At 47.5% G+C, this 15558-nt stretch overlaps 1 protein-coding gene across 4 annotated transcripts in view; it reads right to left on the bottom strand.

The window, feature by feature from the left end:
• Nucleotides 1-15558, bottom strand: part of EXOC4 (exocyst complex component 4) — a 761664-nt gene that overhangs the window by 142477 nt on the left and 603629 nt on the right. For all 4 annotated transcript variants that reach the window (XM_036247077.1, XM_036247080.1, XM_036247079.1 and 1 more), the window contains exon 12: nt 7864-8000. In XM_036247077.1, the coding sequence (XP_036102970.1) occupies nt 7864-8000 (137 nt within the window). The remainder of the gene's footprint in view (nt 1-7863; nt 8001-15558) is intronic.

Here is a 15558-nt window from a genome sequence, read left to right as displayed (position 1 = left end):
AGGAGGTCGTCCTTCCCATCAAGCCTCTGCCAGTGCTCCTTCACTCAATATGGGCAGTTTTCCAGACTCCCTCTTCGTCTCATTCCTACCCAACCACAGTGCCCAGTCATTTCAGCGGACACGCTGCCCCACCGCCTCTCATCCCACTCGGTCTGTCAGGAATTTCCTCATTCACGCAACACACATCCGAGAGCCAACACGGCACCCGCCCCGGGCCAGCGCGGGTCCTGCCATCAGCTATAGCTCATCGCTGTGTCACGCCTTCTTCCCACTCGGGCCTGAGCTCTCGGTCCTCTGCGGAGAAGCCGTGAAGGTGGCCCTGAGGATGGACTGTCTCCTACCAGAACATGCTTATGTCTATATCAGTTGAGCCTCCAAGATTAGATGATTTATTTGTATTCTCTACCAGGCCCAACACGATGCAGAAAGACACCCCCTCCCCAAAACTGATTAATGAACTGATGCTAAGTTGGAACAGACAGACACTTAAAAAAACTGTGATTTCCAATTTTTTTGTTTGTTTTGTTAATCCTGACTCAAGGATATTTTTTCCACTGATTTTTAGAGAGAGTGGAAAGGAGGGAGGGGCAGGGAGAGAGAGAAAGAGTAAGAGAGAGAAAGAGAGAGAGAATCATCGATATCAGAGAGACACACTGATTGGTTGCCTCCTGCATGACCCTGACAGGGCCGAGGATCAAACCTATGACTGAGGTATGTGCCCTTGACCGGAATCGAACCAGCAACTCTTCAGTCCATGGGCTGATGTTCTAACTACTGTGCCAAACCAGCCAGAGCCTGACTTCCAAGTTTTTAATGACTGTCTTGAGACACAAGCTGCTGGCTGTGCCTCAGGACAAAAAGGGCAGCAAAGGGAGAGAGTGCTCAGCCGGAAGTAGCAGGGTCATTAGGAAGTAGACCCTGAGCTACTGCAGGGCAGTGGAGAGCTCACAGCTGAGTTTTCCTTTAAGCCCCAAGGGGCGTGGCCAATCCAGGAAAAGACTCGGGTTCCTCATTTCCCTTTTAGGAAACCCGTCTTTCTCCAAAGCGTGTAGCATGATATCATCATATAACACAGTCTTTCTCTGCAGAGTGAGGCGCTCAGAGAAGGGTGACATGGTTCTGACCTCTCCTGCGGTCTCAACTCCAGCGGATGCACCAGGTTCTCGGTCAACTTGGAAAACAAGCCAGCGCTCAGCAGAGGGCATCATGAGCTTATGGATTTGACCATTTCCGTAAAAGTTATCTGCTGCGAAAGAATCAGACTGCAGTGTCTCCACCCCCCTCCCCAGTGTTACATCATTTGGGATCATTTGAATTGGATATGGCTTGCTATTTAAGTCAGTCATTTGCTGGCAGGCAAACGAGAACATTTCCTGTGTTTCCTCTCACTGTCATCAGGATTTGGCTGTCCAAATTAGGACTGCCCTAATTACTCCCCAGCCGGCGCCAATCCGGGGGAGGGCAATACATGGGAAGAGAGGAAGTAAGGACACTTTGCATCTGCAGACTCATACAATAGGAAACCCTTTCCCACTAGTGTAAAAACCTGATTAAGGAAGAGACAACAGGCTGTGTGTGTATGTGTGTGCACACTGTTGTATAACAACCATATAAATAATTTTCTATTTATTCCCCTCAAAGCTTCACAGAGTTACTTTCCCCAGCCCTGAGATAATTCATCTAGGCCTGTAATTCAGCAACTGTGGAAGATCACTACAGATATTACTGCTTAGGGAATGAGCTCACAGTGGGCACCATTCCAGAGAATTTGGCCAAGAGGAACACCAAAGTGGTATATTAGTCTCCGCAGGGAAGGAATCAACATACTCTAGATGGCCACAGCATGTCAAGAACCAAAAGCAATGGCCATGATGCTGGAAGGAGTATTAACCAGAGATACAGTTGCAGTGTCTAGACTAAACGGTAAAATATAAATGAGAGAAATAACTCAATTCCTGTGAGAAGGACAGACCATGGCGGACAACACTATCCGTGTTCCTGCCTTCAGGAAGTCACTCAACTTACTGACCACATCCCACCCACGCACGCGCCAAACCCGGATTTCTGCAATCCACCCTTTCCCTCCTACGGCAACAATCTTTCCTTCCTTCTAAACAATCTTCTTCAAATACAAACACAGGCTTCTTTCTCCTATTTACAATAACACACAAAGTGACAAAACAAAACAAAACCCCTTCCTGTTCACAGAAGAAGGTAAGTTACAGAAATTGGGTTAAGTTTAGAATTATAGGCAAAATTCCAAAATAGACTATTAAAGATGGTCTGTGAACAATTAGGAAGTGGTCCTCACTAGGAGCCAGGAAGATCTCACAATGATTAAGTCAAATGACTTTGTTCCTTTCCTAACTGGGTGATTCATTGGCTTGACTGAAGAAGTGGTGAATCTGGCTGAAGGTCAAGAGATGGTGTTTCCAAGGGCAATTTGTAAGCTGTCCAAGATGAGAGCTGTTAACGTAGGTAGAAGATGGGAGGGTTTCTGCACGAATAGCTGCAGCTGTCCACTGTTGGCTTGCACCCGCCCGTCTCGGGGGGCCTGCAGGGGGGTTAGCTGCATCAAAAGGATCAGGACCGGGAGATCACCACCAAGAAATCCAACAGTCTCTTATAGGGCAGATGATCAACGTAGGGGTACTGTCATGAATGGTGGTAAAGGTAATCTCTGTCATCATCGGCACTGTAATTATCAAAGTAGCAGCTAAACGTTTTGTTAAAAACGGTTCTAAAAGACGTTTTCAAAACAATCTTAAGAAGGAAGAACTATTATCTCTTTCTGCAGATGAGAAAATTAAGGCGCAGAGAGGATGAGTGACTGTTCAAGGTCATAAACCAAAGAGTGGAGAAGCTGGTATTCAAATTCAGGCTCCAGACCCTGCTCTTCAGCTCCGCGCAAACTCCCGAAACACTGAATTATATATGGATGTCGATCTCGAGAGATATGCCCCCAAATTCTCATTTTAGCCCTGTCCTACTGAACATTTTAAAAAATGATATATATAGAGAAACTAAAAGATTGCTGATAAAATCAAGAATGACCTGAAATTTGGAGGAATAGCTAAGATTTTCTGATGACAGAATGAGAATTCAAAAATATCTCAACAGACCAAAATGATCTAAAAGTAAAATTACATTTAATGGGTAAATGTGAGATCTTGAATTATAGGTAAAAATACAAAACCAAACCAAACTCTATAGCCCTCACCGGCTTTGCTCAGTGGTTAGAGCATTGGTCTGAGGACCAGAGAGTCGCGGATTCAATTCCGGTCAAGGGCACGTACCTCAGTTGCGGTTCAGTCCCCAGCCCTGGTCAGGATCGTGAGGGAGGCGACCAGTGGATGTGTCTCTCTCTCACATTGAAGTCTCTCTCTCCCCCGACCCACCCAACTCTGTCTGAAGATAAATGGGAAAAAAATATCCTCAGGTGAGGATTTAAAAAACTAACTAAATAAAAAGAAAACCCTACAAATACAACATAAAAAAAATAAGGCTGATTTCAACTATTTCTTCTTACAAGTTAATGTCTTGATGGGTCCCTGCCGGCCGTCCCACTGCCTCTCTCTGGCTCAGGCCCCCCTGCCCCTCTCCCACCGCCATATGCTGCTGCAGTCCATCTTCCACGCAGCTCAGCAACATCTCCCTGAAGCACAGCCTGCACCTGGTCCCCCTCCCTCACCTTCACTGGCTCCCCACCACCTACTTCAGGCCAAGTCCTTGAGCCTGGCACTCAAGATCCTCCACCATTCTGGCTCAGCCTTCCTTTCCAAAACCCCAAATCCATCATTTGTTCTTCCCTTTCCTACTCGTCCCCACCACCTTGACTGCAGATCCTTAGGCCTAAGGCTGTCTAAATCCTCCTCCCCCTTCACAAGGCCTGTCTCACGTCCTTCCCCCAGCCCTTCTCGGCCTCCTCAGGTAACTCCTTCCTCCGGGAGCATCCTGCCCTGTCTTCTGTCGCACACTGATGCTGTGGCTACATGCATGTCCTATTTCTGTGTCCCGTTTCCCTTTCTATCCTCTACAGGAGTGTAAGCTCATTAAAGGTACAACCTGACTGGTCGACTTCGTTGTCCCCACACTCACACGGGTCTTGGGTCTGATCAACACTCAGCACCTGACAATGCAATGAAGGGAGGTGACAGGAAGTACCAGCTCTGCGCCCTGCACAGGGAGTGATGGATGGTGTTGCTGAAGTGCAGAGCGCACACCCGGGTCTCCAGGCTCAGTGTGGAGCTGTCCTCTTAAAGCCAGGCAAGCCAAGCTAATGGGCGACAGACAAGGACGCCTGGGGCGGCTTATGAGAATCCGAGAATGTTCAGTCTGGGAGGTGTGGGGCGGGGAGGAGACAAAATGGGCGGTGAGAGCCAACTTCATGTACTGGAAGGGTTTTCATGTATCAGGATTAAACTAATTTGGGATCACTCCAGAAACAGAGGACTGTGTACAATGGACAGGGAGACATCATTTCAAAACAAGAAACGGCTCAGCAAGGCCCAGTCTGCTTTGTGGAGGCAGAGAGCTTCCCAGGGTCACAGACCATGAGGATAAGATCTGTAATCAGCAAGAAGCCCAGCTGTGGGAAGGTTAAAAATCTTCCCAAATAGCCAGAACAACAATAATACAGATGGCAGCCAGGCTTTAGATTCTAGAGTCAACCTGGCCTTATCTTGGGCAGGTTATGGAACACCTCCATTATAATTAATATTCACCAGCATTATTACTGGTTAGAATTATTGGTTGGCCGTAATGAAATATAAGCAGAAGAGGATATCACTTGCTTTAAAAAAAACAAACCAAAAAACTTAAAATTCAATGGAGGTTAACAATAAGTATAAAACAATGTTATTAAAATGCAACTGATTTTAAATATTTTTAATACTTAGTTTTAATATTTAAAATATGCTTTTTGACTCTCATTTGGTTGTCACACTGGTACAATAACTTTGGAGTGGGTTTTGTAAAGCTGAAAATATAACTCTGTGGCCCAGAAATCCCAATTGTACAGAACGAACCATGAGCGGTGGCCTTTTAGACTTTTATCTGTATATCACTTCAAAGGAATTTTGAAAAATGATATTCTCCTCCACACATTTAAAAATTGATATTTAATATTTTTCAGTATGAACTGAAATGGTAGCAAATTGTGGCTTATTATAAATAGTGACACTTTAAAGCGTGCCCAATGGACTCTCAATACCATAGGGATTTGATATCCACCATTATATACTTAAAATATATATGAATAATAAGCTCCTCTTTGACAGTTGGGTATTTTTCATTTTTCTCCTTGAATTATTTCTTAGTTCCTTACTGAATTTTATCCATTAGAAATATATATTTATGTTTGAAAGTATCTTATTGATTGTTCTAAGGTAGTGTTATGCAAAAAATTGATTGCAAAAATTAAAGTCTAAAATAAAATTAGAATTTTGTTACCATAACACTAAATTTGAACATTTTTTGTTTGAATTGCCATTATAAAAATTTTTTTATTATTTTTTAATCCTCACCCGAGGGCACTTTTTCCATTTTTCGTTCAGATAGAGTGGGAGGGAGAGAGGGAGGGAGGGAGGGAGGGAAGGAGGGGGGAGAGAGAGAGAGAGAGAGAGAGAGAGAGAGAGAGTGTGTGTGAAACATCACCGTGATTAAGGACACATGGAGTGGTCGCCACCTGCACAACCCAACCAGGGCCGGGGACAAACTGCAACTGAGATACGTGCCCTTAGCAGGAACCGAATTTGGGTCTCTCTGGACCGCAGGCTGACTCTAACCGCTGAGCCAAACCGGCCAGGGCGCCATTATAATAATTATTTAGTGCACAACTGATGATAACAATTACTGATTAAATGTATGATTTAAATCTAAATGTGTTATAATGTTTGTGAATCACTATTAAATAAAGTAAAATATTACTGGCAGCGCATCTCTCAGTGAGGCGGTTGGACTGCTTTTCCTTGACTGGCTGGTCCTGTGGATAAGCACTGGCCGCTGGAAGGGGGGAGGCGGGGCGCGCTCACGCTGGAAGGGGGGAGGCAGGGGCGCGCTCGCGCTGGAAGGGGGGAGGCGGGGGCGCGCTCACAGCTGGAAGGGGAGGCGGGGGCGCGCTCGCGCTGGAAGGGGGGAGGCGGGGGCGCGCTCACAGCTGGAAGGGGAGGCGGGGGCGCGCTCACAGCTGGAAGGGGGAGGCGGGGGCGCGCTCACAGCTGGAAGGGGGAGGCGGGGGCGCGCTCACAGCTGGAAGGGGGAGGCGGGGGCGTGCTCACAGCTGGAAGGGGGGAGGCGGGGGCGCGCTCACAGCTGGAAGGGGGGAGGCGGGGGCGCGCTCACAGCTGGAAGGGGGGAGGCGGGGGCGCGCTCACAGCTGGAAGGGGGAGGCGGGGGCGCGCTCGCGCTGGAAGGGGGAGGCGGGGGTGGGCTCACAGCTGGAAGGGGGGAGGCGGGGGCGCGCTCGCGCTGGAAGGGGGGAGGCGGGGGCGCGCTCACAGCTGGAAGGGGGAGGCGGGGGTGGGCTCACAGCTGGAAGGGGAGGCGGGGGTGGGCTCACAGCTGGAAGGGGAGGCGGGGGCGCGCTCGCAGCTGGAAGGGGGGAGGCGGGGGCACGCTCGCGCTGGAAGGGGGGAGGCGGGGGCACGCTCGCGCTGGAAGGGGGGAGGCGGGGGCACGCTCGCGCTGGAAGGGGGGAGGCGGGGGCGCGCTCGCGCTGGAAGGGGGGAGGCGGGGGCGCGCTCACGCTGGAAGGGGGGAGGTGGACCCACGTCGTATTCCTCAGCCAGAGTCCTCTTTCCTGACCACGGCTTCCTGGCTCACTCATAACGAATGACTCCTTATCATCTACTCTACAACCTCTAAATGTCCAAGTCCTATCTTTCAAGACCCTTTGCTATTTGGTCTTACTTTCTCTATTAAATGTTATCTCTTACTACCTTCTACTATGACATCAGCTCCATCCAAACTCCCTCCTCCCTGTCCCCCCTGAATAGCAAGCAATGAGTTCGCACCCCCTCTGCACCCCTGCAAAGGCCCAGCACACATCTCATCGTCTGTGAAGTCTTTCTGGACTCCCCTCTCCCCTTCTCTCTTGTTTATTCTCATATTCAGAATGGCATAAGTAGTACCCAATTACACACTGTACTTTACCTGCCTATGCTTAATTATACACCACATACCATTCAGTATTTTATTATACATTCTTTTCTCCCCTAATTGTTTTAGGTCTTGTGGACCAGATCATAATTTGTTCCTATTATTAGCTTTTTATGAGGAGTGCTATGATCTTTTCCATGAGCTCAAAGAGATTTTTGAACCCAGGGAAAGAAAATTAAGAGGGTAAAACGAAAGGTTTTCAAGTCCATAACAATGGTTTTTCATTTCCACGGATGCTAAAAACAGTGTAACTGTCTTTTCATGGCAGTAGGAAGGCTATAGATCAAACAATTGTAAGAAGTAAAACAATCATATGATAGATCATTAATAGGAGTTATTATGAGTTTGAAATTGCTTTACTTTAAAGATCGTTTAGAATCACCTGATGGACTAATCAAGCTCTGGAACTTCCTCAAGGAAGATAAATCTCATGATTCTGAGCTTTCATGAAAACCAAGGCTGACACTCGTTGAAGCCACCCAATGGCAGTCCAGGTGGCTCTGTCCCTTCCATTCCTCGGTGGGTATGACTCTGCTAGCACCTACGAGACTATCTCAGTGGCACATGGTCTCATCAGGCCCCTGACAAATTCTAAGGTGGCCCTTTTCTCTAATGGGGGGAAGTCAGGCTCTGAAGGCGGTATCAGCAACCAGAACAATGGTCAGGTTCTCAGGGGACTCCGCCTGGGTCCCGCAGACGCGCTACCTGTAGGCCGCCGTGCAGGTGTCCTTGTACTCCTGGAGCTTCACGCACACCATGTTGAGGAACTGATCTGAGTACGCGCTCAGGTCGTGCATCAGATTCATGAGGTCTTGCACTGTCTTCTCCATGACGATGGTGCTCTGGAAAGAACACAGAGGACAGGCTCAGGAGTTGTTTTCTTTCTACTTAAGTAATATGTAGAATAAGGAAGGACAAATAAAATAACGCCATGGTTTAAGACACTCCAGTTTCTCTGGGAGGATGTGACATTTAAAACTATTGATTAAAAATGACAACAGAAGAAGTATCTTACATAGAGCTGGACTTACAAAGATCTGAGAAAGTGTTTTCTTTCTTTTTTTTTTTTTTGTTAATCCTCACCCGAGGATATTTTTTCCATTGATTTTTAGAGAATAGAAGGTTGGGAGGGAGGGGGTTGGGAGAGAGAGACAGAGAGACATCGATGTGAGAGAGACACATCAACTGGATGCCTCCAGCACATGCCCAGACCAGGCCAGGGGATCGAACCTACAACCCAGGTACATGCTCTTGACTGGGAATTGAACCCATGACCCTCTGATGTGCAGGCCGATGCTCTAACCACTGTCCCACACTGGCCAGGGCAGAGAGTGTTTTCTGTGGAAGCACACAGGACAGGGATTTTCAGATTGATTTCATTCTACGCGGTCACAAGATGTCTGTGGCTTTTCAGAAGGTGAATTCATATTCAGCTGGGGCCTCACTTATCACCTCCAGGGCTCTACTTGGAGATGAGGGACCGACGACAGGCAGCACAAAGAAAACGCCTTCCATGATTTGTTTTAAAAGTTTCAAAACCATCACCTGATTAAGAATAACAACTAACACCTGTAGTGTACCTGACAGCCCCTAGAATGTCTTTACATACACAGCGGATGTTATCTCACTTGAGTCATATAAAGATCGCGATCGTGAACCTTCACTGGGTTCTTGCAAGTACCGGGTACAGTGCTAGGGTTCTCCACACTCTGCCTCCCTGGCAGGTGAACCCTGCACCATCCCTGCCTGACAGACGAACGGACAGGCTGAGAAGGTAGTGAACACAGTGAGGGCTCCAGGCGCGACCTGCGTGCTGCCTGGAGCCCCATCCCCCTCACGAGGCCACAGTATTTCCGATGCTGCCGCCACTGTAGGAGTGTCCACACAGGCTCAGACCTGCGGTGCTTTAGACTGCACTTGAGAAATCTGCAAAGGCAAAAACAAGCCCATCTTACAGCTAGAGGCAGACAGTGTGTGGCTGTAATCAGTGTTGCATCTGGAGAGAGGCATGTTCAGTGAATTCTCAATCTTTAAGAAGAGACCTAGTGGTTCAAACCATTAGTGCCTCTTCTGAAAGGGGCAGAATCACACCGGGGTAAATACTCACCACATGCTCAGCAGCCTGCAATCCTCGGGTCAGTGAGTGGTTTGTTGGAGACGTGTTTACTCAGCTAGGACTGCCTGAGCTGCGGTAGACTTGGCCATAAAGTAACAAAAACTTTTCCAGCCTGACAGAGCCCCATAAAAGAACCAAAGGCGCCCTGGCCAGTTTTGCTCAGTGGTTAGAGCGTCGGCCTGCGGTCCAGAGAGACCCGGGTTCGGTTCCCGCTAAGGGCATTTACCTCGGTTGCGGTTTGTCCCCAGCTCTGGTTGGTCATGCGGGTGGCAGCCACTTGATGTGTCCCTTTGACGTTGATGTTTCTCTTTCTCTCTCTCTCTCCTCCCCCCTCCCACTCTGTCTGAACAAAAAAAATAGAAAAATGTCCTCAGGTGAGGATAAAAAAAAAAGAACCAAAGGCATTTTATAATGCAGACAGTGGGGTAGAGGGTTTTGGTTCAGTGTTTTTCCTTCTAAACAGAATGAATACAAGTGTACAGCTTTTCTCTACACAAAGGAGGATCAGCTTGAGTTATGTGTTTACCTGTGTATGTCTATTCAAGGTTATTTGGTTGTAGGGGTTTCCTAGCTTCTTCCCCTCCTCCCACCCCCCCACCCGACCTCAAAGTAAAATAATCAGGTGAAAAGGAAGGAACAGTTCTATTCGCTAAGGCAAACCAAATTACCGTCTCTATAGAATCCCCACAAGTTCGACTTCCTTTTCTGTATTGATTTTCAGATTAAAACACTGCAGCTTCACCCTGATCCACAATCCTGTGTGTGTGTGTGTGTGTGTGTGTGTGTGTGTGTGTGAGCGACAGGAATTGATTCTGCTTAGCTACATGTCCCCGAGCTGCTAAGAGGAACCCACAACCCTCATGGTGATTCAGAGCTCGGATATCCTACAGCATGTGGACAGCAGTGACCAAAGGGGAGCGGACGTCAGCCTGCCCGACACAGCGGGTTTAACATCCAAAACCCTGCAGGGAAGATGGGCGGGGAGGACGCTCAGATTACTGAGACAGGGCCTGGCTCTATTTCCAATCGTGCGATTGATAATCAACTCTGGGGCAGGTTTGGGTAACCTCTTCTTTCTTATGACTCAATTTACTCTTCTAATAACCGAGGATAATGGGATGGCGCCTCTAATCGACTGGCCCCGTCACTCGGTGTTCAGTTGGTGCTCTGGAGCCGCTGCCCTGGGAAATAAACACTGTGCAGGGTGCTGGCCTTCCTGACCAGACTGTCAACTTCCCAAAAGCCAGACTGGCTTCTTCTTTTCCTTTCGCCCTCCCCCACTGCCACGTGTTCGTAATTTCTCAGGACAATACCACTAATTAAAGAAAACAGTCCTAACAACATTAATGTTCATCAATAAACCTCTCTGAGTGTCATATGTGAGGGATACACAGGCATCTCCGTGTTCTGAAATCTCTTTGGGTGGGTTCAGCCTGTCTGTATTTGCCCTAGAACTGTGCTGGGGACAGTGGGGGACAGCACGCCCAGAGGGCCATCCCTGGAGACGAGGGTTTGGGCCACACAGGAAGTACCACAGGAAATGATGAGAAGGTGATGGTCTAATGCCCTCGGCAAAGGCCCTGCGTGACGCTGCAGATTACACACCATTTTCCCGCTGCTCAGCGGGTCTACTTTGTCGCGGCGGTCCCTGCATAACCACCCGCTACACTCTCTTCACAGAAATGACACTAGTTTGCCAAATGATGGGTATTTTTACAAGGGAAAAAGGTTCCCATTTTTCAGGAATTTAGAACAATTTCCAAATCAGGGGCTCTGACAGATAAATGTTGAAAATAGCAAATTTCTAACAAGGTCAGTTCTGTTTTTATATATGATCTCTTTGGCCTCACAAATGATTCCTTGATTCATTATTAAGTTGGGGGTTTGCCAATATGAAATGACTTCTAGCAAGTACAACCCGGATTTTATTCATTGTAACGTCTATGAAATATATCCTACATGATATTTGTTCAGGAAAAACTCAATTCTCATTTCTTGCAATTTATTACCAGGTAATAAAGTCTGGGCATGACATGAAAATGAGAAAAATATTTTAAAAAATCCCAGAGTAGCTGATGCTATGAAAACTAAACAATTAAAGTTTCTTACAGGAGTACACTAGCAATCCAACATAGAAAGAGGGCGTGTGGCCAGCTCTTTCGTTCTGCACTTTTAAAAACTGAATGAATAAATGAAGATGATCCATGGGGCCTTGTCCATTTTTTGCCGAAATGGGGCAGCATGGTACTGACAGTGATGTTATAGAAAATGGGCTCTGAGCTCAAATAATTCCACAAATGCTGAGTTAAGAAAATTGCAGTGCTTTTCTTCACTGGAGGACTGGAAATCTTTAATATGCTGATGTTACTGTGAGTCTTAAAGAGAATGGAGTCATCGAACTTTCCCTAACAATTGAAGAAGAGAAATTTTCCCTAGCATATCTTTTCATACCCACTGGAACTGTGTTTCCAGAATATGGTTTGGGGACGACTCTCCCCATTTCTCTGGTCATACTGCTGAGACACTACGCCGAATGACATGCTGGAGGACACACAAGGAGTCCTGGTGGAATCCAGGTCTCATCCTTCGCGGTCATGCCCCTCCCTCCACGCCCAGCTTTGGAAGCTCTGGGCCCTGCCTCCCGCTCTAGCCTCTCTCCAGCTGCCCTGAGCATGCCCGCCCTGTGCCCACCACACGACGCTACGGTCATTCTTTGCTTGCACCAGACTCCTTCCTGCCTCTGTGACGTTGAGCTTCCCAATCTCTGTGCTTGGCACGCCCTTCCTAGCTCCTGCCTCTCATAACTGCAGAGGCAGCTCAAGGGTTACCTGCCAATTTAAGTGTCCCTCTTCTGTGCCAGCAGAGCACCCTGGGCATCATTTTAGCTCAGGCTTCAAATGGGTTAGTCCAACCACTGGTTACGTACTTAGCAGTCTCTGCTGCTAGACTCTACATTCCTTTGATGAGTGTCTATACCTCTATCCCCACTACCAATGAGCAAGGCATTTGGCAATACATGTTTATTACATGAATTAATGCAAATGCATAGCATATTTGGAACAGGGTGAAACACAGATTTAGAGTAAAAATATAATGCCAAGTAGTGAGTTAAAACCGTGACCTGTGAGGTAGAATCAGACCACAGCCTCTTCCTTACTCCAGTGCTGTGTCTTCATCCCCAAGTTAAGACTCAGCCTTCGTCGTCATAAAACGTCTTAGATTTTTCTACAGAAACACTCATTTCACCTGTGTTATTTCCTGTACCATCAATCGTTTTATATGTACAACTAAATGCACTGATTTTAAAGTTTTAGACTTATAAATAAATTCACAATTTGGAGGAAAAAACACACGTTTGGACCATGCAGACTGTGCTACTTCACTCGTGGAGCACGGGTGGTTCAGATACGCTGCAGAGAACCAAGGTTCTGGGAATGCTCTAGGCTCAATTTGAAAGAAAACGTATGCAAATCAGCCATCACTGCAGACACACCCACCACACACACACCCACCACACACACACACCTCCCACACACCATACACTCACACACACCCACCATACACACCCACCACATACACACACACACCCACCACACACACACCACACACACCACACACACCCACCATACACACCCCCCCACCTACCACACCCACCATAGACACCCACCACACACACACCCCCACCACACCCACACACCCACCATACACACACACCCCACACACACACCATACCCACACCCACCCACCACACCTACCATACACACACCAAACACACACACACACCATACACCACACACATACCCACCACACCCACACCCACCACAAAGCTACCCACACACCCACCACACACCCACACAAATTGTGGAGGGAGGGGCTGCCTGAATATCTGATGATGTCAATAATGTTTCTGAGTTTAGTAGTTACATATTCAACTACAATTTGCCCAAACCTGGCTACCATGCTGTCCTTCCTGTCACTACGGGTTCTTGGTTGTGCCTGGCTGTGAGCAGCAGTAGCTTCAGTCTGACGGTGGTGGTCACTCTGTAGTGGACCAAATATGAACAAAAGTGTCGTATAACTGAAAGTTATCTACCGGGGTACACCAATTTTACTCAATTAGGAACATAAAAACAATGGCTAATGACAAAAGCCAAAAGGAAGTCGCTCTCTGTTTTCTCATCCATATTTTGATTTGTGTGACGTTGAGAATGTTCTGACTGTGTTTGCTTTTCTAACAAGCCCACTGCAAAAAGCTATGTTTCCAGGGGTCGGTGCCCGAGGAGTGGGCGCTTCTCTCCTCCGAATCACCCTCTGCCGCACGGGCGAGGTCTCGACAAAGCTGAGCTCCCACAGGAACAAGTGCTGTGTCCAGCGACAGGCATGAACGCAAGACTCACTGCGGTGCTCTTTGTACCAGCCCAAGACAACAACACGAGACTGTCATGCCCAGCAGTGGTTGACTGGGGGATAAATCGTAGTATATTCATACAGTGGAACGAACGCGGCACGAAATGACCACGGACGGACCACTGCTACCCGTGCCACCTGGCAGAGTCTCACATCCCGAGTGGACGCCGTCAGAGGAGCACCACTGTATGGTTTTGTCATCACTGAAGTTCAAGAAGAAGACAAAAGTAACCTGGTGACAGAAGTCAGAAGAGTGGCTCCCTGGGAGGGAAGGAGAGAACCTTCCAGGTGTTGAGAATCTCTTGCTTCGGTAGCAACTGCACCAGTAAAAACATGTAAAAGTTCTTTGCACACAAGATTTATGCACTTTAGTTTGTAAATTTAATATCAAAAGAAAAAATGTGAAGTTATATCTGATTATATCTCTCACCAACCTACAGCTCTTTAATGCACTGGGGCCCACATGCTTCAGATTACCCAGAAGGCCCTTCATGCCATGGTCTCTGTGCCCCACCACCTCCCCCTCACCTCGCCGAGACCTGGCTACACGGGGCATCTTCAGCTCTTCACCCCCAGTTCAGAGCCTTGTACTTCCTGCAGACGTCTGTCCCTTGTCTTACTTTCTTAGAAACTCCTTTCCGAGGGAAGACTGTCCCTACCCCTACTAGGTGCTCCTGTTAGAAACCCCTAAAACATCTCTCTCTCCCTTCCCTTTGGCTCTCTCTCGCCTCTGCTAGGGGAAGGAGGACATCTGTCTGGTGGTTACCCCTGTGCCTGTTACATCTCAATTTTGAACTAAAAATCTATGTCCAACCATATAATACAAATGAACTGGCACCGCTTCCAAAACGTGCCTGGGCAAACCATCTGTGAGAGGACAAGTATTCTATTATAATGGTTTTCACTCGGGGTGTATATTTAAAACGTGAAGATGTAGCAGCAGTACTTGGGCAATCCTACTACAGACCACCACTTAAAAAGTGTTCAGAGGGATCAGACGTTATTTGGGGAAAAATCAGGGAGCTTAACTCACTGATTAATACATATTTATTAAATAAATATGTTCTCTGTACCACATGTTAGGCTAACTGGAGAAGATAAAAAGCCAGAGGAACCCTGGCCAGTTTGGCTCAGAGGTTAGAGCATCGGCCCACAGACTGGGGAGTCCTGGGTTTGGTTCCCGCTAAGGGCATGTACTTCGGTTACAGTTTGTCTCCGGCCCTGGTTGGGGTTGTGCGGGTGGCAATCAATCAGCGTGTCTTTTTCACATCAATGTTTCTCTCTCTTCTCTCTCTCTCTCTTCCTCCCTCTCTCCCTCCCACTCTATCTGAAGATAAATGCAAAAATATCCTTGGGTGAGGATAAAAAAAAAGCCAGGGGAGACAAGATGCCTCCCCTCCGGTGATCTTAGAGAGTAGCAGGAGATGACAAACAAGCTTACAGCAGGGACAATAGTGTCACAGGTGCTGTCCTGGGCACCTGTATATGTTTCAGTAGAGGCACTGAGCCAAGGAGGAAGAAGGGGAGTGGTGAAAAAGAGGGAGTTATCATTGAACTGAGCCCCAAAAGACAAATAGCAACTTGAAGATAGAAAAAAAAAAAAAAAGCCCTTCAGGTAATGAAACAGCATAAACATGGCCCAGTGTGGGGCTTGGAACTGCAAGTGGCTCTTCACGGCTGGGGGAAGGGGTGTATGTGTGTAGATCAGCAAGCTGAGGGAGCAGTAGGAAGCTGAATCCTGGAGGTGCTTTTATAACACACACATACACAGCACCTAAATATTCTGAGTATCCCTTTTCCCTTCTCCAAGAAGAAAACACACACATTAATCCAATCTGCTGTCACTAATTACTAGATGATCCATTCCAAGTGCAGGA

Source organism: Molossus molossus, unplaced genomic scaffold, assembly GCF_014108415.1.
Source record: "Molossus molossus isolate mMolMol1 unplaced genomic scaffold, mMolMol1.p scaffold_m16_p_7, whole genome shotgun sequence".
Lineage (NCBI taxonomy): Eukaryota > Metazoa > Chordata > Mammalia > Chiroptera > Molossidae > Molossus > Molossus molossus.
This window is presented reverse-complemented; position numbering and strand designations above follow the sequence as displayed.